Source organism: Phoxinus phoxinus (genome assembly GCF_949152265.1).
Source record: "Phoxinus phoxinus genome assembly, chromosome: 21".
Taxonomy (NCBI): domain Eukaryota; kingdom Metazoa; phylum Chordata; class Actinopteri; order Cypriniformes; family Leuciscidae; genus Phoxinus; species Phoxinus phoxinus.
The window spans coordinates 13,163,107-13,187,769 of NC_136896.1; the positions used below are offsets into that span (position 1 = coordinate 13,163,107).

A 24,663-nucleotide genomic window follows, 5' to 3' on the forward strand; every position below is an offset into this window, starting at 1 on the left:
TCAGTGAAAAGTTCTAAAAAGAACCATTTTATTGTGTGAAAAACATTGTAATAATCTGAAGCTACTTTTCCCAAAGAACCTTTCGTGCAATGGGAGGATTCCATGGATGTTAAAGGTACTTCATGGAACCATATGGCGCCAATAAAGAACCATTCTTTTTAAGAGTGTGTCCTTGATCCACACACATGAACACCTATCGATTTCATGCAGCCTGTATATTTTTGTTTGATCAATTCTCTCAGGTTTCCTCGACTCCCAGAAGCAGTTGATAGGAAGTGTGTTTCAATATGTATCCCTTATATGGTCATTTGTGTATTTTGGCGCTATACACTTGTTTGGGGCCAACAGTTTCATGGTCTTTTGGGATACAGAGGCCTGGATCGGAATGTTCCTGTAGTATAATTGTTATGTCATTAAAAACAAGTTAATTTTCTGCATCTCCTGCCATTTCTTTTGGCTTGCTTGAACATTCCTAAACTCCCATAAGTCAGAGTGATTAATCATAAGGTGCAATGATAATTTGATGTTGTGAATTCTTTTATAGAGTATCATGCATACATTTGCTGATAAACATAAATGTATTACCCTTTTCCCCGATATACTTTAAAATCACTAATTTGCGTAATACAATATAGTTACTCATAGTGAATGTGTGTGTGTGTGTGTGTGAGAGAGAGAGAGAGAGAGAGAGAGAGAGTGTGTGTGTGTGTGTGTGTGTGTGTGTGTGTGTGTGTGTGTGTGTGTGTGTGTGTGTGTGTGTGTGTGTGTGTGTGTGTGTGTGTGTGTGTGTGTGTGTGTGTGTGTGTGTGTGGTCAGTCAGTGGATGTCTAAGAACTGCAGCAGTGGGAAGATTGAGCAGATACTGTATCTCTCAAAATGTATATAAATAAAAGCCAATAACAATAGAGCTTGGCAAACTAGAAGGAGATTATTGAAACAATAAAGCAAAGTGATAAACATATTTTAGTAATCATCATAAATTATGTATCATTTGAAAGCTTAAGCACTCATTTGAAATTTGACATTTAACATTGATTTGCATATAAACGGTATGCTACTTATAAAGCTTTAGCGGACTTAATTTTTGTGATACCAATTTTAAATTTGGAACACAACTTGGTTAGATATATGGCTTTGATTTTCTAGTTATTTTTTATAGATATATAGTTTGTGTGAAATGGGAAAAAAAAGTGCAATAAAAAATAATAATAATAAAAACAATTTGCAGCCGCTTCCACTTCAGTGTCTTTAAAGAGACCAACCTTAGGTCTGTATTGCAAAGAATTCATGAATTACAAGCATTTAAGTTCAGATATGCTCATAAAAAAAGAATGACAGGTGAGGATGGAAATAAGCTGAGAATGATTTGCAAGTAGCACCATTTACGTTTTAATTTGCTTTAGACATAATGCAATCTTTCATATCTTTTAATGCTACAAAGAAAGACTGGAATACAAATGCTTGTTACTTTAAACGACTATCCTGAGAACAAACAATCACAGACTCTTTCGAAAACTAAAGATACAATTAGCTTTATATATTTTGTTAAGAAACACACAGAAACCCCAATGTATCACAAGAAGGTGATACACGATACAAAATCGAATAACCGTATATATTAGATATGTACTGTAAATGAGAAAGCTACAGATTCATCTCTGTCTACTGTCAGGCAGACAAGACCAAGTACCAAGGCACTTCTGAACACCAAATACAAACATTTTTTTAACGTGTTACAGAGATCCGGAGCATAGAACTCTAATCTAATGTAGACACAATATATGTTTGCATAAGAAAATAACATTTTGAATTTACAATTCAGTTATTAAAAGAAAAAAAAAAGATATTATAGAGAAGGGTTAGTGTTTGGTGGGCCTGAGAAGATGGCCAAGACATACCACTATACTGGGGCTTTTTCATTTTGGTCTTCCATTTGCATCTTTTAAAATAAAGTGCTTTAAATGACAGAAACTATACATTTAATACAGCATTCTTCTCATTATGATGGTGTTAAGGGGAGCATAGGGGATTGTTGAGGGCATAATATTCCACTAATAATGTTCTAAACAGACACTTTTCCGAGTGACGCGGTTTTAAGCCACATTTGTTGCTGGTACAAATTCGAAGCAAATATTTAAGGCAGTCGTTTTTGCAAAACATCTAACTCTCTTTGACTTATATAAACACAGTATTTGTATACCAAGCTGAATGAATAAGTTACAAATTAAACTACCATTTATACTATATAATATTATATTTTGTATATGCTCTAGTTAGTTGTTATTCATATACATAGCAACGTCTGCAACAGTGAATCTGATAAATCTGACCATAAATGTTAAGAACACTTTGCATCTGAAGGCACAGACAATATTAGAGTCTGAGATAGAGGCACAGAACGTGGTACGTCCGAACACATTCTAAACAAGTAACAATCCAATTTTTTCAAATATATATTTAAAATATCACACAGATGTTAAAGGAAAATGTACAAATAGGTCTAAATAAAGGCTGATAATACATGCGTACAAGACAACAGCATATACAGACAAAGATGGGATGAAAAAAGCATTGGGTGAATGGATCGCTGAAGAAGCTCTGGGTCTACTTGATCTGGTCCAAGGCTCTCAGAAGGTCACTGCCCTGAAGCAGATGCAAGTTTCCCTGTAGAGGCACGTTTACCTCGCAGTCATATCGTGTCAGCTCCGGCAGACCGTACGAGTCAAAGGATGGGCCCAACAGTTGACTTATCATGCCTGTCAAAAATAAAAGAGACCTGTAACTCTACAATTGGTCCAATTCGGGTCTGGTCTTCACACAAATCTATTGTATGACTTCCGAAATTTGAAATATACAAGGATTTTCAACATGGACCTATTAAACCGGTCAAAAGTGACAGTAAAGACAGTAATGATACAAAATATGTATTAAGTCGCTTCGGATAAAAGCGTCTGCTAAATGATTAAATGTAAACGTAAAATGTATTTCAAATAAATGCTGTTTTTGATTTCCATTTCATATATCAAAACAAATTTTGTTTCCACAAAAATATGAATCAGCCCAACTGTTTTCAACACTGATAATAAGAAGCAATTTTACTTGCAGCAAATCAAGGGATCATGTGACATTGAAAACTGGATTGATGACTGCTTAAAATTCAGCTTTGCCATTACAGGGAAAATGCACATTTTAAAATAGAATAAAATGGAACAACGTGATTTTGAATTGTAATAAAATTTCACAATATTACTGTTTTTACTGTATTTTTCATCAAATAAATGCAGCCTTGGTGAGCAGAACAGACTTCTTTCAAAAACATAAAAAAAAATTATACCAACCCCAAACTATTGAACGGTTTGGCGTAAACATTCTCCCAAACATCTCTTTTTGTGTTTTACAGAAGAAAAAAGTAATACGGGTTCGGAATGATATGAGGGTGCGTAAATAATACAATGATTTAACTATTATTTTATTTAAATGATGCTGCCAAGATATGAATCATGTTGGAAATATTTGTCACTATTGAAGCGTTGGTGATATTTTGGTTTGTGCTGTAAGGGCTGGTGACTGACCTGAGTGTTTGTGTGAAGGCATCATGTGGTATTGTCTGTTGCTGGGAGAGCCGAATGACTCTGTGAAATGCAGTTTGAGATCCTCTGAGGTCCCTTTGAGAGATTGACTGGAGCCGTGACAAGCAACCAATCCACTTTGCATGCATGGAAATTTGTCTATGAAGAAGAAACAACAGAGTGTGTAAATTTGGGTATAGAAAAATTAGAAGAGAGAGAGAGAGAGAGAGAGAGAGAGAGAGAGAGAGAAAGAGAGAGAGAGAGAGAGAGAGAGAGAGAGAGAGAGAGAGAGAGAGAGAGAGAGAGAGAGAGAGAGAGAGAGAGAGAGGATGTACCTGTGAGCACACTCGTGCTGAGAGACTTTCTGACAGAGAAGGCACAGCTGTCGTCGTTCATCGTCTTCATCCTTTTTCGCATTCCATCTGTAGACTTGTGAGGCGGGACCACCTGCTGGACACGCATGTTAAGTTGATATTCTGTCTTTGGTATCACTATATAAACTTCACTCATTTACATTAGTCTATATTGAGATCTGAGAGCTTACCTTTGGAATATCGGAGAAAGAGCACGACAACCCGAACTCTGACGGCCGCTTCCGTTTGAAGTTGTTGTGGAGAGCGATCTGTCCCATACTCATGCCTTTCTGTACTGGGGCAAAGCTCTCAAAGAACCTAAAAATAGCAAGAAAAAAATAAATGCATCAATGAACATTATGACCCATGTTATAGTGCACTACTGTCCAATATTTTGGGATCATTAAAGTTTTAATAGTTGCATTAAATCAAAGACTTTAGATTTACAAAGACAGTGGACTCCTATTATGGGAGACAGCTGTCAAATAATGAAAATTTGTCATGACAGTAATACATTTAATTTTAAAATATATTCCAATAAAATAAAAAAACAGTTATTTAAATAATAGCTACTTTTTTTTTTATCAAATAAATGCAGCCTTGGTAAGCAAAAGAGACTTTCAAAAACATTAGTGTATGTACAGGGCAGGAATGCATTGAAATTCATTAAAATCTTCTGATTTGTTCTAAAGCAGGGCTTTTCAAACTAGAGTCCAGAACTCCATGTTTTCTAACCACAGGTTAGAAAAAATAATTCATCTTCATCAAAACAGTATTCTCTGTAAAGCTTTGGAACAATGTTTTAAGTGTGGAAATTACTATACAGAGTAATTTTAATTGAACTCAAAACAATGCAATTTAAAACAAAGTACATTTTCCAGATAATATTTTTAATTATTTTGGCTTAAGTGCTATGAAAATATAAAAGCATATTAATATTTTTAAATTGCAAACAATAATTTTTTCACAGAGTATACATGGATCTTTATGCATAAAAATATATAGCTGCCTTTATATTTGGTTGCACTTTCATCAAAAAGTTTTAAAACCCAATTCAGCTGTCTGCCTGACTTTTACTAGTTAATCTAGTTAATCATTGATGCCTAGTTCATGTATTGCAAAATAAAATGCACGTGTAAGGGAATGATGAACTCTTTTCACCTTTGCTGTGGCAGTACATCAGTGAAATTGCATGTTTGTCCTGGATCTGTTGTGTTCCTGTCATCCATGCATCTAATATCTGTGCGTTGATATTGTGAGGTTGGGTCAGGGGACCAATGAAGACTCTGTCTGCCCTCCTCAGAAGAGAGCGGGACGTTTGGTGCGGTGTGGAAAGGCTGCACATGAGCCGTGTCTGGACACGTGTGAGGACTGCTCTTGTTGTCAGGAGGGAATGGACTCAGGGGCTGGAAGAGGTCAGCTACACTGCTGAAGCTGTGCTGGAGGGCTGTGCTCAGGCCTGGACTTGTGTCAGGCGCCGGCTCCTCCTGACAAACGGGGTGCAGCTGGAAGTCCTCGTCATCCATTGGGATATATGGAGCAAGAGTCTCCAGGTCCAGATCGCTCAGGTCCACCTGCACACAGTTAGATATCATGTCAACCAAATATTCATTTAACACTTGATGAGAAAAAACAACAACACTTGCAATGCAATTAATTGGTTAAAATCCATGATAAGTATGCCAAGAATTGGGGTGAAAGAGCTGATATATAATTATATAATAATATTGTAATATTAAAATAACTGTTTTCTAATTTAATATATTTTAAAATGTAATTTATTCCGGGAAATGTATTTTTTTAGCAGCCTCTTTAGACCATTTTTCACCTCTGTGTCACATGATCCTTCGGAAATCATTCTAATATGCTCAAGAAATATTTCTTATTATTATCAATGTTGAAAACAGTTGTGCTGCTCAATATTTTTGTGGAATCAGTGACACATTTTTTTCAGGATTCTTTGATGAATAGAAAGTTCAAAAGAAATTGAAATTATTTTTTTATAACATCGTAAAATTATTTACTGTCACTTTTGACCCATTTAATGTGTCCTTGCTGAATAAAAGTATAAATTTATTTTTCAATTAAATATGTAGTAGTGTATATGCGATGAATCAGCCATCTCCACAAAGTAAATGCAATATTACTGTACGTCTTGCATCTGCACAGGCATTGAAGTGAATGAACAGGTGAACTTGAACTTACAAGCTAGTCATAATGTGCAACTCACATTGTTAAAGAATGGTCAGTTACAGTTTATTGTTTACTAAACTTACTTATTTGTAATCAAATAGAGTAAAATTGTCTAAATGAATAAATATGACAAAATATTGAATACATTTAAAGGATATTTTCATCAAAAGACAAAGACTATGACTGAAACTTTGTTAAAAAAAAGAATCTGGATGTCATCTGAACAATTACGGATGAAATGCCTCACTCACCTGGGAGTCTGTGGGATTTGTTGCAACAGATTCAGCAGCAAATAACTTTTCTGTCAGTTCCACCTTAAAATCACTCTCTCCGCTGCCACAGTAATCTTCTGGACTGCTAGGCTGCAGGCAAACACATTAAACTTAAACACCAACATGTAAAACAAATCATAATTACATCACTATTTAAAGAGGTCATGTTAGGAGGAAACCAATTTTCCTTGATCTTTTGAGATTTCAATGTATTAGGAAAACATACTGTTTGAAATGTTAAATTATTTCATATGACCATGCACAGATGGGGATGGGACGTACTGTAGAAATGCTGCTGCAGCCACTCGAGCAGGGTGTGGTACAGGGCGTGCAGTTGCCCGCAGGACGCGCCTGGGGTACGGTGAAGGTGGAGGGAATGCTGGACAGGTTTCTATCAGGACTGCCATCAGGTGGCGTGTCCACAATCCATGACGGTCCCACCACAGGAAGCTTGGTGGACTTGGAGAAGTAAGTCGGCTCTTCAAACTCTGCCCTTTCTGCAAATGCATTGGACACGACACAGTAACAAGTCAAACAATGCCTCTGACGTCACAGTTCAACATGTGGGATAAAAATAACTGGAATGAGATGCAGTATCATAGAATTACTACATATAGAGCAATGGAAGATCAACTAACAGTGGATAGACACACTTTAAACAACACAATGTGCAAACGTTTAGTGCTCACTATGATCTGGCTCATTTTCAGAGTGCTTAGGATGTTAAAAACAACCTCAGCCATCACCAAAAACAATTAAAACGGTTGAAAGCGTCACTAGGTGGTGATTTCCATTACATGCAATGGTTTTACTTGTAAAGACATGCATTGTGATGAAAAGTGAAATTAGTATACCCATTATAGCCCCGTGGTGAGGGTAATAAACACACAAACACTGCCAGCTGTCATTGGTAAACCTTCAAAAACACAGGTGGATGTTGAAATATCATTTACTTTTATTATAAAACCGAACAAACAAAAACTGTATTTTGAATAATACAAAATTGTTTATGCTGAAGCCAACGCTAAGCCATAAGATGCTCATGTGCTGTGGAGCAGAAAGATTCAGCTTCATTTTATTTTTGTCACATATTGCGTGCCCTGCAGCAAAGCCAAGCTACAGTGCCACTGAGCTACAGTACAACAGCGTCTGCCGCAACTTATGACCTGGGCAGTGTATGTGTGTGTGGTTGTGAGGTAGAGTAAGGAGAGCCAAGGGAAGGAGTAAGAGTTCATGCATGGAGGATGGGAGTAGTTTTGTAATCAGGGGTTGAGGATGTGAAGAGGGTGAAGGTATTGTAGGGGGAATGGTTAAAGTAGTGCCGGGTGGCGCTCTGACCAAAGTCCAGGGCGATGATGGCGTCTCCTGGCATGGGCGCTAACTGAGCTAACTCCTCAGGCTCCTCCTTGAGCTTAGTGAAAAGAATGTCCTGAGCTTCTGAAACGGAGGAAGCTCCACCCTGGCTGAACAGTTCTCCCATGCTGCGCATGTGGTAAGGCTTGAAAAGAGCCTCCGTCTGATCCAGGGAGAAGATGAGGGACTCCTCCTCAACAGAACTGAAATACCACAACAGCGTGAGAACGGTATCATAAGTATCAGTATCATAATTTAGGATCATCGTTTAATACAGTACCTCAGGACGTAATTGATGCAGATGATGCACTGTGGTTGGGAGTTGCGGTTGTTGTAGATGACGGTTGCCTGGGTCTCCACCCAAACGTAGCCACCGTGCTTCGCTAGCATTCTGTACTGGCCACTCACCACTTGGCCCTTATTACAAACTGAAGAAGAAAACAGAAAAATAGGGAATGGCCTAAATTGTTAAATGTAACTGATAATAAATGTATAAGCTATATGTGACCCTGGATCACAAAACCAGTCACAAGTCGCACGGGTATATTTGTGGCAATATAGCCAACAAAACATTGTATGGGTCAAAATTATCGATTTTTCTTTTATGCCAAAAACCATTAGGATGTTAAGTAAAGATCATGTTTCATGAAGATATTTGGTAAATTTCCTACCGTAAATATATAAAACATTTATTTTTGTGACTGAATGCTTCACAATAGCGAACATAAATGGACAATTTTAAAGGCGAATTTCTCGATTTTTTTGCGTCCTCAGATTCAGGATTTTAAAATAGTTGTTTCTCGGCCAAAAATGTCCAGTCCTTGTGTTTAAACATCTTAAACATGATAAAATAAAGTGTAAATAAATGCACACTCATAATCCTCCATAAAATGAAAATATTAAAGGTCATGAAAAAGTTCAACATCTTCATTTAGGTTCAATAGCCAGGACATTTACGTACATCCATTCAACTAATATGACTATTGACAATACTCAGAATAAGCACTGCAATTAAACAGCATGATTGCATTAATTTCAGTGGCCATATTCAGATCTGGAGTAATAGATGGATTATTAAAGTATTGTCTTCTAACCATAATGCAACTCCATATGTTTTATAACATAAACGGCAAATTAATTATTTGATAATGCAAACATTAACTTTCCTTGTTAGACGTTATTTGGGATAGGCTCTGCATCATGTAAACAATATTTACAGTATTTATTAATCTTAGTTCATGTTAATCTCAGCATTTACGAATACATCTTTAAGATCAAAAGTTAGACCACAATTAGCTAATGCACTGTGAACTAACATGAACATGAACATTTTAATTAACTAACATTAACAAAGGTTAATAAATGCTGTAAGAATATATTGCTCACTGTTAGTTCATGTTAGTTAATGTTAACAGAGGATATCTTATTGTAAAGTGTTACTGAATAGTTTTAAAATGTAATACCATGTAAATGGCTTACACCTAATAGGCTACTGCCTTTGAATAAGGTCCATTACTGCAGATCATGTAAGTGTAGCCATTTTTCAAATCAGAAGATCTTACTATTAGGTAATACTACAGGTACTTATCACTGGAAGAGGCCAGTGAAGAATACCAGAGCACTGATCTGGATTAAAGACATCAGAGGAACCAGAACAGAGGTGCTGCACTTCAAAGGCTTGTTAGCCGCTAATGCACTAATCAGGCGGGCCATCCTAAAGGAGCAAATCTGAGAGCTTTTGGGTTGTTATAGATGAAGTCAAAGGACATATAATGGGATTCAGGCCATCTACTCAGCCCCAATGTGGCAACAACAATCAAATCAGTGTCCTCTAAACATACAAAAAGAAAATCACATTCAAAACTAGATTTGACAGGAGCATTTGTAAACAGTGCGGTTCATTTTGTGGTTTAGGATAAAACTGAAAGCTATTGTATGTGAGGGAACTAATCTCATTGCACATGTACAATAAAAAGTGTATGTACTACGTATGCCTGAGATAATACATTAAAAATATAAATAATGTCAATAAATCAATAAGTAATCAATAAAACGGCTATGGATTTACATAACTATGAAAGCACATTTCCATCACATAAAGAAATCAATTATTCTTTGGTCATAGTTATGAGATTAAAAATGCAAAATTATAAGATAAAACGTCGCAATTGATATATAAAAAGTCAAAATTTTGGGATAAAGCCATAAATATGACATACTAAGTTGTGACTTTTAAAGTTTTTATGTTATAAATTCAACTTTTTATCTCGTAAATAGGTCATGTGTCGTTTTATCTCAAAATTATGATTTACCAAAGCATGTTTTTTCTTTTTTTGAACAAAAATGGGCTTCCATATATAACAATGCACTACAAAATGTAGATTTTTTTCAAATAGTCTTTAAGGTTAGAACTATATGGGTTTAAGATCTTAGGATGCCAATTTTAAAAAGCAAAGTGGCCGAAAACATTAAACGTAGTCTACGGCATCTGCTAAGCAAATAAATAATGCAATGCAACAACCATTCAGTTTATAAATATCCCTCAACAATTCCTGGAGCCCGGCGGGACATCTGTTTCCCTCAGTCATCAAGCCCATGGGAACACTACAGGTCTTCAAGGTTTTGAACTCACGTAGTTTACCCATGGACAGAGATGAGAGGCATGGTTCTGTTCCAGACTGTGAGTCATTTCAGGACAAAGTCAAGATTGCTTAAAAGATAGGTATTTTAGCCAAAACGGTATTCACACAATAAGCTACTGCGTTGTTTCTGGTGTGTTTGATCCAGTGCAGGAAATGGAGGTAAAGAGAACGGATCAAACACTTTGTTTGCTTTATGGCTTTGTTCAGACTGGCATCTCCAATTCAAATCTGTTTCGCTGTTTCATGTCTAAACAGAAAAGGACCACACTGAAATCCGACTTTTAATGTTTTTGTGTTCCCTGGCTTTGTTTTTGTTGGATGTAGACAGGTACTCACGATTTTGGTGGCTCTTTGTCATGCTTTCAGAATCCAAAGCATGGCAAAACTCATACATGGAACGGCCAAGAAGTTCCTCCGGTCGGTATCCAATCAAGCTGCTGATTCTGAAACACAAAGAGAAGTCAAGAATAAAACTAACGGAACAGTCAAAACAAAGTGTGATTGAATTAAAGCACTGAAGGCATCATTAACCAAGATTCATGACTGTTGATTACATCTAGTGAAAGCAATCGAACTTGTGCTGCTGGGAGCCAATGTAAACTCTCTGCTTAGCTTAGTGAGAACAAATGATTACAAGCAGGACCCTTGTTTATTAGAGCTATAAATCTCTTGTGCGAAACAGTCGTACTTGTTCTGTCTGATCATTATCTTTGATGTCTGTTTGCTGGGTTAAAAGACAGAACAGAACAGCACACATGTATCAACACACTGCCTCCAAAAGACAAAGGCCACATCCTCTTTCTGTGCTTGAAGCACTGTAGCAAATGCTAGATTGAAAGCAGATGTGGGCTTGTCTATTAATCACAAACGCATTTGCTGCAATGCTCAATATCTTCACCACATCATTTTTTGTGATGTTGAATACTCCATACAAACTCATGCAATTGTTATTTTTCTTCTATTTGAACCTCCAGTTTTTCCTGGAGTAGCCTCCTCTCATTTCTTGTTCTAGCATGGGCTTTTAATGAACTCCGTGCGGTCAATAATAAGCTCCATTAAATGGAAGCATGCAAATATCTGACCTCAGTGGTTAACCTTCTTCACAACACACCCACTGCAGTGTACAGATGGGTGACCAGGCACTCAGAGCAGCACCGGCCCCATATTGCCAGGGGACAAATTAACTCCACTGGTTTGTTATGCAAGATTTCTAAGAGAAGTCAATTGTGCCCCTTAAGAGCTTTCAAGAAATGTAGCAAGAAAACAAGAAAAGCTCATAATCACTCTCCCTTACCACACACTGATAACAATGCAGGTAGTAGCACAACAGGATTAGGATAAGAGTTCCCAATAGTGACCTTTGAAACACACATATTAGCTCACTAATGCTGCTTACATGCACTCGCATAAGCGCCAAACGAAAAACAGCACTGTTTACCAAAGACACAGTGATCTTCAATGAAATATAAACGAGAGCTTTGATAGTCCACGTGTGGCGATCCTACTCCTAACTGTTCACAAAATTACACTACCTTTCAAAGGTTTGTGGTCAGTAAGATTATATTTTTGAAAGAAGTATTTCATGCTCGGCAAGGCTGCATTTAATTGATTGAAAATTCAAATGCATCCTTGCTGAATAAAAAGTAATAACAATAAATAAATAAATAAATAAAATAAAACTGACCCCAAACTTTTGAATGGTAGCATAAGTTTAAGCAGATACACACACATAATCTTTCAGACAATAAATACAGTATGACTCATCCTGAACTACACTGATATTTGTCCAATCAAATGCTCTCTAGAAGGAGTAGGCCTATGTCCCTCCCTCTAAAAGCACATGTAAATCATGATTAATGGCTGTAAATGAATGTAAAAAAATGTCTGTGGCTAATAAATCAATGTCTATAAAATTAAAAAAAGAATAAAATATCACTGTCCTTTTGATATATTCAACACAAAAGTCCGGTCTCAATAGGAAATACTGTGTATTGCGCTCAGAGCTTCAGATCTTTTTTTGGGCCCACTGTACATGCGCGCACACACATTCACACACACGTGCATTCACACTAATTAGTGAACAGTCCCTTGCCTCTCATCGCAGTAGATAAACTTCATGTCCATACTGTGTCTGCTCATGAACGTCTTGCTGTCAAGAGGTGTGTCGACATTAGAGGGGTGTGGGATGGGCGCACACAGCAACGTGACGCATGTGAGGGGTGGCTCCGAAAACCCACACAGGACTTGAGGGGGTCGGCTGCTGCACACTTGCAGATGCCCCGTGCAATGCAGCACCTGAAAGACAGAGCGGCGACACAATGTTTTACCTGATAGCACATGCATGTGTACGCTGCATGAAGCTTTATGATATGCTTATGCATTCTTACCTTCCAGCTGGCTGATTTAAGGTTCACAGTGCGACCTCTGTTGGTGACCGTACACTTCATCCTCATAAAGAAATCTCTGCCCGTGCTCATGTCTTTTCCTCGTCTGCCATACACGGGTCCTGCCAATCAAACATCTCTTAAGATATATACTTAAAAATCTTTTTAGTATTTATAATTGACCATTGTGCTGGCCATAAAGCTTTTTTTTCTAGCACATTCAGAGGACTTTGCTCTGTCAGTGGGTCGTGGATGCCAGGTGCAAAGTTCAACCGAAGTTGAATCAGTCTGTCGAAACCTTAACTACAGTACATTGAGCTCTATGGGCTATTGCATAGGAATTATCTCCAAGTGGCCAATGAAATGGTAAGAAAATTACATCATTTGCTCAAGAGCTCTAAACAGGTCAGGTGACAGGTTTGTGAAAGATTAGAGGAAGAGACAGTGAGAGACAGATACAACAAGAGGAGGAGGAACATTTGCTGTGGGAAAGGCCCGCTTACTGACATTATGAGTGTGTGTCTGTGTGCAAGCACACACTGCTACATCATAGCAACAGAAATGGTAATTAACAGAAACTTGGGCCAGAGTTCACACCAAGTTTGGTGGTATAAAATTCACAAGCTATGTTTAGCACTGAAACTATTCAAATCAAGTCAGCTGAATTTCTGTCATCGTCTACAATAATTCGTGCCCTGGAAATAGTTCAGAATTATTTATAAAGCCAAACATCTTTTTTTATATTTGCAATTAAACTGTAAGTAATTGAATTAAACAAAATGAACGAATGAGAATAATAAAACTGAGTAAAACAATTCTCCTTGTTTATGACAATGGATTAGTCCAGCTCGTATGACTGTATTTATTTTACAGTCATACTCTATTATTTAATTTGACAGTGAAATAATATTATTACAATAGTAAATTAGTTCTTATTCAGAAAAATTACAATTAAAATGTTCCCCAAATGTTTTAGAGATGATAGATGATAAATGGATGGATGGATAGATGGATAGTTGGAAAAAAATATAGCCCTCAAGTCTTTACAGAAGAGACTACAAACTGGACTGTACAAAACCCCCAAAAAGTGGTTTTATCTTCACACGAACCAGCACAGGAATGTACAAAATGTATCATCCTGACTGCGATAAGTGCAATCAGAAAAGGAAATCTCCATGGCAAATTACACCCAGAGATAAAGAGGAGGAGATGCAGACATTTTGGTTTTAAAGGTAACAGTGAATCCAAAAAATGCTCACCTGATTTGACACTGAGATTCTCTCGGATTTCTTCATGATCGCAGGGGTGAGTGAAGTCAAAGATGCTGTGGCCTGTCAGTTCCACCTGAGAACATTTTGCGAGGGAAGTAAAATGAAATGCTCACCCACTATAAATGAAGTAGCAGAAGGTTTTCACAGGTTCTCTCTTTGTAATTATTCTGAAAGAATAAAGGAAATGAGGTGAGACTCACCTGCGTAAGGCCCATAAATTTACTGACGTTTTCTGAAAGGAATATAATGTCCCCATCTGATGTTACCACAGCAACAAAGCCTTCCAGAGACTTCAGATATAGACTGTCCATCTGGCTGTCATCCTGGTACCGGGTCTGTTGCACTGTGCGGCCTGGGACAAAAGACAAGACAACTTAGTATGTGTGTCTGTACAGTGTGTAAAATTGTGTCTTTTTTTGTAATTTACACTGGCAAATTATCAAAACAAACTCAAGAGACCATCTCAAATCCAAAGTTAGGGCACAATCCCACACTCTTACACAAACACTCATATCCTGTACCGTTTTGCTTCACAAAAAAAGTAAACATCCCAAATTCAATTAAATTAAACTTATTTACCAAATTAAATTCACACAGTAACATGGAATAAAAACGAGCTATTCAGCTGATCAGCAAAGAGGGGATGTTTGAGGTACACAATGCCATGAAAAGCATCAACAACTTGAGAAAATAATTAAAGGGAGGCTCCATGCTGTGAGTTTCATGTCTGCTTCCCTGCAGATAAGACCTCTTCCCATGCTCATTGAGATCAGGCACTGAGGTCCTGAGCGCCGAGGCTTTGACCCTGCTCAGACATCAACACTGTGCGTTTAGGTATCAGCAGGTGGTCCATGTCTGCGCTCCCACCTCAAGCCCCGCTGCATTCGATCTGCTGCTATAAATACTTCACTGTTATGTCTTACTTCTCTGGCTCTCAGCCAAACCCAAGAACTCAGGATTTTCAGCCTCTGTCCATCTCAATAAGAATCATTTAGGCCTCTGGTTGTAAACAAGGTTCTCTGATATATTGCTCTTTCATGTCTCAGGAAGTTACAGTATGTTTCATGTAGGTTTAAGTTCAAAAGTTTGAGGTCAGTAAGGTATTTTTGTTCAAAGTAATAAAAAATATTCAGCAAGGACACATTCAATTGATCAAAAGTGATGGTAAAGACATTCATAAACGGTTTTCAACATTGATCATAATAATAAGGAATGTTTCTTGAGCAGCAAATCAGCATATATGATTTCTGAAGGATCATGTGACACTGAAGACTAGTTATGATACTGAAAATTTAGCTTTGCCATCACACAATAAATATCACTTTAAAATATATTACAATAGAAAACAGTTATTTTACAGTAAATTGCAATAATATTTCACAATGATATTCTTTTATTGATAATAGTAAATGCAGCATTGGTGAAAAAGAAACATCTTTCAATTTTTTTTTACTAACTCCCAACTTTTGAGTGATAGTGTAAGTAATACGATAATTTACAGTAAGAGCACGGGGCTATACATTTAATCTGGCTAGCTCAGATCAATTGGTCTCGGAAGAATTTGATTAAAAATGTTTGAGCTCATATTAAAATTTGAGAACAATTTGTGACATTGTTTTGTCTTTAGCTTTAAAATGAGAAAATCTGATTAGCAGGAGATTTGAGAAAAGTCTCCATTTGCTCTTCATTTAAGCTCATTGCGATCTAGGAGACACAATTGAGGTGTTTAATACTGTCATTTGTGAATTGTGAATTGTGTTGAAGAGACAATCCTCTTCTATTACTATTCTAATACTGTTAAATTGTCCTTTACAGAACTTAAAAACTGAACCGTTTGAAAATGAGACACAAAAGAGAAGCTGGAGATTTGATTACAATTCTCCATTTGCTCCCAATTTTTGATCTTAATGCTGTCTAGGAGACCCAACTGAGTTGTTAAATAGATATGAGTTGTGATTTTTCATTTTGACAGGAGATTATCCTCTTTGGCTTTTCTGTCCTGGGCCATTTGCTAATGAGAGTTCAAAGATTCACATCTTCAGAAGGACTTTGCTAGTAATTCAGGATATAATATGATGCCTCAATGACTCCTTTGAGGTAAGTTCATTATGGCAAAGAGATTATGACTGAGATATGGTTAAGATGAGAATCATAACAGCCCTGTCCCAAACGGAACCCTAAGCCCTCAGTCCACACTTTTTGACGTGCCATTTAGGACAGGGCCAACCTCTTTAACACCTATAAGTGATATTATGATTTTATGACAATGCATTTGTGAGTCCCACACACCTCAACAATAAACATATCAGTTTATACAGCTTCTGGTTTTATAATCTAGTGACCTACAGTATCAAAAGTCAAAGGATAAAACAGAACATCCAGACGAACATACTGCACAGCACGTCAAATATCACAGGCAGACCCGCAAGGCGCCAACACAGAGATTATTGTGTCTAAGAAAAGAGTGTGAGAAGAATTCACTGTACAGTGTTCATAGAAAACAATACACTAGCAGCCCCTAATTACTCCACACCTCGCTATCTCTCTCTTTCTCCGTTTCTCCACACACATCGATCTTCCCCCACCCACTTCCACATCACACACCAGATTCCATCTCTTCCATTTTCATTGTTTAATCCCCCTCTCTCTCAGAGACATGCACACATAGCTACTGTACACATGTATGTGCGTCAGGACTGGAGTCTGGAAACAATGTGCAGTGCTCTTTGTCTGTCTTCCTGCATTTCTTATTGTATATATTAAGGAGTACAGAACAGGACATATCATAGACCTACCCACCCCAACTTCACTGACACATAAACATGTTTACTTACGCCACAGACCTCTACTGAGAGTATGAAAAGCTAATTATAATAAATACAAACTAACCTGAACCCATTTTTTAGTATGAAACAACATTATTTTATTTCTGAATATCTTTCCAAATGAAGACATCCCCAAACGCAGGTTTAGACAGTAAAATAAAAAACAATAAAAACGACAATAAATTGTTGTAATATTTCACTATTTTACTGTATTTTTGATCAAATGAATGCAGCCTTAATGAGCAAAAGAAACTTCTTTCAAAAACATAAAAAAATCTTACAGACACCAAACTTTTGAACAGTAGCTAATATAAATTTGGAAATAATGTATAATAATTTTTTTTACAACAATATGTAAAGCAGCTACCAAGTTGACAACACACAGAACTTCCTATTAAACATCCTCACCAGCACGTTAATGTTTTTCAAAATCACGATGTCGACCAAAATATAAGCCAAAACTTGGAAAATTGTGCAAGCAAAATAACAAAAGCAACAACAACAATACGCAAAAAAAACCCCAGATAGAATCTGCAGAAAAATATTTGTGTAGCTTTGTACCTGAGTTGAAGAGTTTGTGTGTGCGCAGAAAGCTGATGGCTAGTCTCATGATGGAGGCTTTGTCCAGGTGAGAGCTGATGCTGTGGGGTAACGGCAGCTGATGGGCCAGCTCATAGAACACCTCTGTCTCTTTACTGCGCCTGCTGCGTGCTGCATCACGAGACTTTTCCTTGCGCCTTTCTGACGGATGCCTGGAAAACAGAGGAGGAGGATGAAACATGGCCTATAGGCTGAGCTTCAGCTACTGAGTGCAATCAATGTTTTTAAATTGGTGATTAGAGAGATATATTACATTATTTATTGTTCTTAATACATTTTTATGTGGGAAGGACAGTAAAACAATGAACTTTAACTTTGATTTAAGATTGTATTTTTGTTGGCACAGTCACAATAGGGAAACTTTGTGGGAAAAGAAAGTCTATTGTCTATTAACATAAAATGAAGCACTGCTCATGCAGGGGTCACTTCTAAACCAAGCAGCTTTTTATAGGTCAACATGGCAAATTTGTGTGCCAAAGTTCACCAAACTTGAACATGATGCAACTTGATGTTTCCGTCCTCATGTGAAATACCAGATCGCACGGATTAACATTGAAATGATTGGATTTCACTCGTGAAATTTCGCTGTGCAAAGGTAAATGTTCATAAAAATGAAACATTTATTTTAGATTTATTATAATTCTAAACAAAAATTGGCGAAAGTGCTTCTTAATATCAGCCCAGGTTGACAACTGCCAGATTTTGGGACAGGTTTGGGTCCATTTTAATAAAAATGAACTATTATTCAAAATATTTTTGTTTTATTTTGAGCAGACTTTTTGTGAAACTACAGACGTCCTCTTTGAGTCAAAGCAAAAGGATTGCAAAAACCACACCTGTGAGAATCTGTGCATCAGGGTTTATTTTACTCACTTGCAGAGGAAAAAAACTGAGTCATTACAGGTTCAAGAATAGTTCGTTCTTAAATTTTGACACAATAAATTAAATACAGTACCAGTCAAATCGGGCCGGGTCAGGTCAGGTCAGGTCACAGGGCTAGGCTCATGCAGATGTCTATCTTGAGCTTGTTAGGGCATGTTATACAGTATAGTCTGACAGTCAAATACACTACAGTTCAAACGTTTGGGGTCGGTAAGATTTTTTAAATAGTTTTGAAAGAAGTCTCTTCTGCTCACCTATTGTAGCTATCGTGAATTGTTCTCAAAATTTAAAGTAACAGTTTTCTACTTTAATATATTTTAAAATGAAATTAATTCCTGTGATGCAAAGCTGTATTTTCAGCTTAATTCCTCCAGGTTTCAGTCACATGATCTTTCAGAAATCATTCTAATATGCTGATTTGGTGCTTAACTATTTTTTTTTTATTATTATGATCAATTCTGAAAACAGTGGTGGTGCTTAATATTTTGTGGAAACCATGATATAAAAAAAAACATGATTCTTTGATGAACAGAAAGCATGAGCATTTATTTGAAATAGAAATCTTTGGTAACACTTTATTTTACAGTGTACTTGTTACATATGTTACATGTACTTACAATAGTATTAACAGTTAATTATGCACATGCAACTAACCCTCAACCAAAACCATAATTCTACCCTAACGGTATTAATATTACTCAGCACATAAATATATAATTGCACTGTAACAATGACACCGTAAAATAAAGTGTAACCAAATCTTTAGATTGCCTTTGTAGATATTTTGTAAACTTTTGAATGGTAGTGTATGAGTTGACAAAAAGTAATGCAGCATATACTTCAATAAATTAGTCCATATAGCATTCTATCTATAACCGTACAGCTTAAAGGGATAGTTCACCCAAAAATGAAAATGTAAAAATGAGAGTGAAAGGGAAAAAAAATTGAAAAAAATGTGCGGATTTTTATCTTGCCAAGTGAAAGATTTCTGCGGTTTGTGGCTTGCCAGTGTGTGAAAGAGTGTGGCATAGAGAAGTGAACTCTCAATGGCCTCTGAGTGCGGTGTGCCACAGTGCACTGTGCCCTCAAAACAAAAACCAAGCCACAGCACAGTTTGTTGGCGAAACACCACAAGTGCTCTCTAATGCGTCACATATAACAACACACTAACACAGATACCAACACATGACACGTGGCCTGTATGCAGCACTAAGTTTCAGTGTCTGTGGGAGGCCGATGCTGAGACCAGGATCTAGCGGTGTAATTCCAGTAGCTGCCACCCAGTGTGAGTCCCCTATTCCCCGGCTCAGGTCAGCCTGGCTCTGGGAGTGTTTGTAAAATGTGCACAGCACAGTGTGGGGGTGCAGGAATGTGACAAGCAGCCCTCTATTATACAGCATATTTGGCAACCACAACATGCCCCCTTTCTGCCCTGCCACTACCCCCATTTTCAGAAAAAAAGTCATTGTAATAGTAACTGTGGTTACTTCTCACAGAAAATGGCTGATTGTTTTTACTCAGAGGTCAAACCAATGGGACTTAAACATGAATTTTCTGTCTGCTTTTTCTCAGGGCTAAATGAGGAATGGCAACTTCCATTTCAACCCAAAGAGTTCTGCCTTCTGTCTCCAACCATATATGAAACCTCATCAGGTTTTGATGAGCAGAAATCAAGTGCAGCTCTAAAAATACAGACACAATGGTTCAATAAAATGGAGTTAAAGTTAAATGGAGACTTCACATGTTCAATACATTCATTTGTGCGGGGGAAAGGAGAAACTGTTTTCCTTGACATCAGCTTATTCTGCATGATGTCCTTCCAGAGCTTGAGCACTTATACAATCAATTATATCATTCATTTACAGCTATAGAGAACTTAAAGTTCTATGCAGTAAAACACTAATGAAAGGATTGTATGTAATCTAGATCTACCAGACAATCTCGAACAGCATCTGCCCTTTTACAAATGCTCTAGTTTCTTATTTCCTGGAAACTATCCAAATCTTAAATTCAAGCAAGTGTCAATCATATGTCAAGGACATTTTTTTTAACGCACAAGAGACAACAGACAAACTGCACGATATTGTACAATTTTGATATGCTTTATATTTTAAAATGCTGCTCACCACATAATTTGCTCAATGGATCAGTTTGCTTGCACATTGCTCATTGTTCCCTCATTCTCATAGTCTGATATGCAATGGAAAATCATGAACCCACCTGTCACAAACTGCTCTGAGACAAGAAGGTTGAGGATCCAAATGCAGTATTTATTGAACAGGGTGATCCAAAGACATAATACAGATAACAGGCAAGCGTCATACACAAACAAACAACCCAAACAATAATAGATCAGGGCTGAGGGGGATGGGAGAAATCCGAGGAAACAGGCAGAGAATCAAGACATGGGAGACCCGGGATACAAACATGCTAAGAAATGCAGCGAGACACATACAAGACTTCGCAGAGACTAACAGAATAAACCAGGCTTTTATAGTGTGAGCTTAACAGGATAATGAGACACAGGTGAATGTGATAATGGATGATGGTCTGGGAAAAGGATTATGGGTAATGGAGATTTTCCGGGTTGGAGCGCCCTCTGATGGTTATCCCGGGCACCCTCACTGGTGATCGTTACTCCACCAGACAACTATAAACAATTATAAACTAAAACCTACGAAACTACAACTTTTTTCCAGAGAACCCAGATGGATCTCTTGAGTTTGAAAGTAGTTACACCTATCAATGCCAGAAATGTCACTTGATTCACATTTCATAACTGAACAAATCTATAATAATATAGTAATCAATATCACACAAGCAAGAGCAAGTTCAACAAACTATAGAAGTTTGTAGTATATTACATTTTAGAGACAAGTTGCCAGTTACCTTGATTATTTTTGTTATGTACATTGACGAAAATAGTTATTTACAAATGCAGTCAAAACAGAATATCAATGTAACCTACCTGTAGAGAGTTAACATGCTTTAAAAACCCATCAGCATTATGCATATTGCCCATAACATGTAAGACTTGATTTATAATAACAAAAATCTGATCATTCCAGTGGTTTTACCATCACCTAATGTGTGAACTCCGAGTCCTAACTTATTTTTTCAGTAAAACAATCTACACTGCCCAAACACCCCTTGGATGTGAGCTGAGCGTAAAGGTTTATCTCTCCGCTGATGTAGTTATCACAAACCCTTTGGCCTCATTCAGACCGGATTCAATCTCTCAAATGAAGGAGAGTTGTGTCCTCTGCCCTCTTCAGCTACTGAGTTCTGTTCCCACACAGTCCAGCTGCTGACCTCAACCCCCAGTTACGCAGCAAACGCTTTCGACATTAGCTGGCTAAATAACTTCTGAATTAGAGATGCGCTACAGGTCAAGGTATAGCCTGAAGACAGAAGCCTGCAGGCCGTTTTCACTTCTTTGTCCCTTCTTTTACAATCTTTTCACCTTTTGTGGAATTACAAGAACAAAATAAGAAGACCGACAGCTATGTAGCCCCTCCCGTCTGTTCTCAACATGCAGTGTTCGTTACATTAAAAGTGTCAATCAGCCTCTCAACATGTAGCTGACACGAGAATAGTCTGTATTTCAGCGAGAGATCTTAAGAGCTGTCACGATTCCTAGCAAACACAATGGCAAGAAAGCTGCAACTATCACCTATCGCCTCGGGAGTCATCACGCACAACCAAGGCAAAACCTGTCAAAGCCAGCAGATCATGTGATTAGCAGGCCGATGTGAACCCACTCCTCCCTCTATCTCTCTCTGCATCTCCCCTCTCAACCAGATTAGGCCAGAGTTCACAGAAAGCCAAAAGCCAGACTGTACAGACCAGCCATTCACTACAGATAATCCTATTTTCCCAAACCTCAAAGAGATCGCCAACCTTTAGTTTCCCAGCTAATAAAGCAATGAAAGAATCAGTGTTAACACAATATGATAACTGAACCCATGGGTGTCAGAATAATCCTATTGCGTATGTATTATATTGCAAATTGCTTCTGTGCAGCTAAGCTTTGATGTATGTAATTACAACAGCACAGTTAAATGATTACATTACCCCACTGGCAATTACAAAACACATCACAGTAAATCACAGTGCTAATGAAAACTCGTAGAGCAAGTTAAACAAACCAGATAAGAGATAAGAATCGGATAAAGTGATGGAAGCAACCAGAGCAGGGACACATCATGGCCTGTTCGCGCTGTCCATTTATTAAAAAGAGAGGTGAGCCCTGATCTGATAAACTCAGTTTCAATTGGAACATTACCTTCCTGTTAACATTCAGCAAGAAACACATGGAGAACATATAACCATCTTCAATATGCCTTAGCATCAGAGAGACAGTGCTGGTTTATTTTACTATCTGGCAATATCTGAGTTTAGAATGATCACCAAGTCACAATTTATACCGAGAAACAAATGCATATTGTAGTAACTGATAGATATTCTTATATAGGCTTGTATCTTGAAGGATAAAGACATTTGAGTGACCGGAGGATGGGACAGTGAAAGAGAGGGCTCAGTATCTGAGAATATTGAAATGGGATTTAATTAGGTCATGTGAATTTGATCCCTATGTGTTTGCAAAAATGCATAAATTATGCATTAGTATGTATTATAGTTAAGATCAAACTGACAAAGATATTATCAGAAGTAGTTGGTGAATTACAGACTAAAAAGACAAAACGCTTTTTTCATAATGTCTGCACTACTTCACACTGACCTTTTCTTATTTAGCATGATTGTTCAAACGGATTGTACGGCAAACTGTTTTTAATATATTGCAAAAGAACAAACACAATAAAGATTTTTAAAACTGTAAAAAATTATGCTATGTTAGAGAAAATATCACAATAGCTGTCAATTCTGAAATAAATCTGAATATTTAAAAAGATTGTAAAATTTTGGTTAATTGCTGCATTAATTTTTTAAGTTCAGTGCACTCTTTTGACCACATTGAATTGAATTACTAAATAAGGAAATTGAGCTCTAGAAATTCATGAAACGAGTAAATTACAGAAAAGATGATGGATGAAAACAAAGAAACATATGCTCAATTCTAAACTATTTTTCAGATTATGATATTTGAATTCAACAAGTAGGTCTAGTCATTTATTCTTAGTTATTTTTATTATTTTATTTTTATTTATTAGTGGATGCTACACACTGGTGGTTGAGGAGAGACCCCCTGATATGAGTGTAAAGCGCTTTTTAAATGTGTACAGTACATATAAAAGCGCTATATACATGCCTCATTCCATTCTATTCTATTCCTTTCTATTCTATTCTATTCTCAGTCTGACAGTCTCTGAATTTGTTTAATAAACTGTTTTGCTTTATATAGCCTAATGAATGTATTTTGAACATGTCCAATCATGATTGCAACATAATTATTTGTATCTAATCTAACCCGTAGGCATATTGAGATACAGTGAGTGTGTCATTCGTTGTTATTTCTTAGTAGCAATGCAACTGGTGATGACATTTTAATAACTTTTCAAACCATTTATAAGAGTCCATTAACAAGATAGCGAGCCAAAAATAGGTTCCGCGCGGACCTCTCCAATTTCAAAGTCTTGAAAAAACTAAAATTGAGGGGGAGATTATGTTCAATATATAAAGGGGGCAAATATCAGTTCAATACAACACCAGTAAGATGGGAATCCTTTAATTCGATATGTGGCTCAGATTGGTCAAAACAGCAGTTTGTTTCGCTCTGGTGCCAGTAGGCTATCATTGCAAATCTCAGCTGAGAATCTCAAATTAAGGTAAACAACAAAAGTAAATTCATAGCTGATAGTTCAAGCAGTAATAAAATGATTTCTTGCGACTTACCTTTTTTTCTCTCTCTCTGCTGTCATGATGCGCCAATGCTGAAGACAACCTTGTCCTGCGTATAATGAATTCACTTAACTTTTCCGAAAGAAGAAAAACGCGTATTATTCTCACAAATGTCTTTATTTAGTTATTTCACCTTCGTAATGTCCATTCTCATAACATTTCCAGTAATGACCGGAGCAATTAGTGCAGTCTCAGAACACTGCCGAGGATCGCACTATCTCTCCAGTGACACTGACTGACCGGACGATGGTAAAGAGCTCGTGAGCGCCACTCCTGTGTTGCGCGTGCTATCAGCACTGTTGCTCGAACTGATTGGTGCACTTCTCATCTCGCGGCTGCCTTCCAGCGCGCGATCCCGAGACTCTGGCTTCCCAGTCACACGTCATGCGCGCTCCGCGAGCTCTGTGCGCATTTGGCCGTGAAAAAGTTCAGTTTCAGAGTCGCGTATTAAACAAACAAC

At 37.3% G+C, this 24,663-nt stretch overlaps 2 protein-coding genes across 3 annotated transcripts in view; one reads left to right on the top strand and one right to left on the bottom strand.

Moving 5' to 3' along the window:
* six2b (SIX homeobox 2b) overlaps positions 1-24,663 on the top strand; it is a 146,035-nt gene that overhangs the window by 35,055 nt on the left and 86,317 nt on the right. The gene's annotated exons all lie outside the window — the stretch shown is intronic.
* epas1a (endothelial PAS domain protein 1a) lies at positions 1,235-24,520 on the bottom strand. 2 transcript variants are annotated; one of them, XM_079594441.1, is made up of 16 exons: positions 24,198-24,520; positions 17,424-17,614; positions 14,238-14,389; positions 14,026-14,110; positions 12,770-12,888; positions 12,475-12,677; positions 10,719-10,825; positions 8,021-8,168; positions 7,726-7,943; positions 6,670-6,884; positions 6,367-6,477; positions 5,084-5,496; positions 4,114-4,240; positions 3,905-4,016; positions 3,573-3,728; positions 1,235-2,756 (listed from the first exon to the last, which is right to left on the bottom strand). In XM_079594441.1, the coding sequence occupies exons 1-16, from the start codon at positions 24,221-24,223 to the stop codon at positions 2,605-2,607; spliced, it is 2,535 nt and encodes an 844-aa protein (XP_079450567.1). In that variant the 5' UTR covers positions 24,224-24,520; the 3' UTR covers positions 1,235-2,604. The 2 variants fall into 2 exon arrangements, with proteins under 2 accessions (XP_079450567.1, XP_079450566.1); XM_079594440.1 differs by having other exon boundaries at positions 3,905-4,019.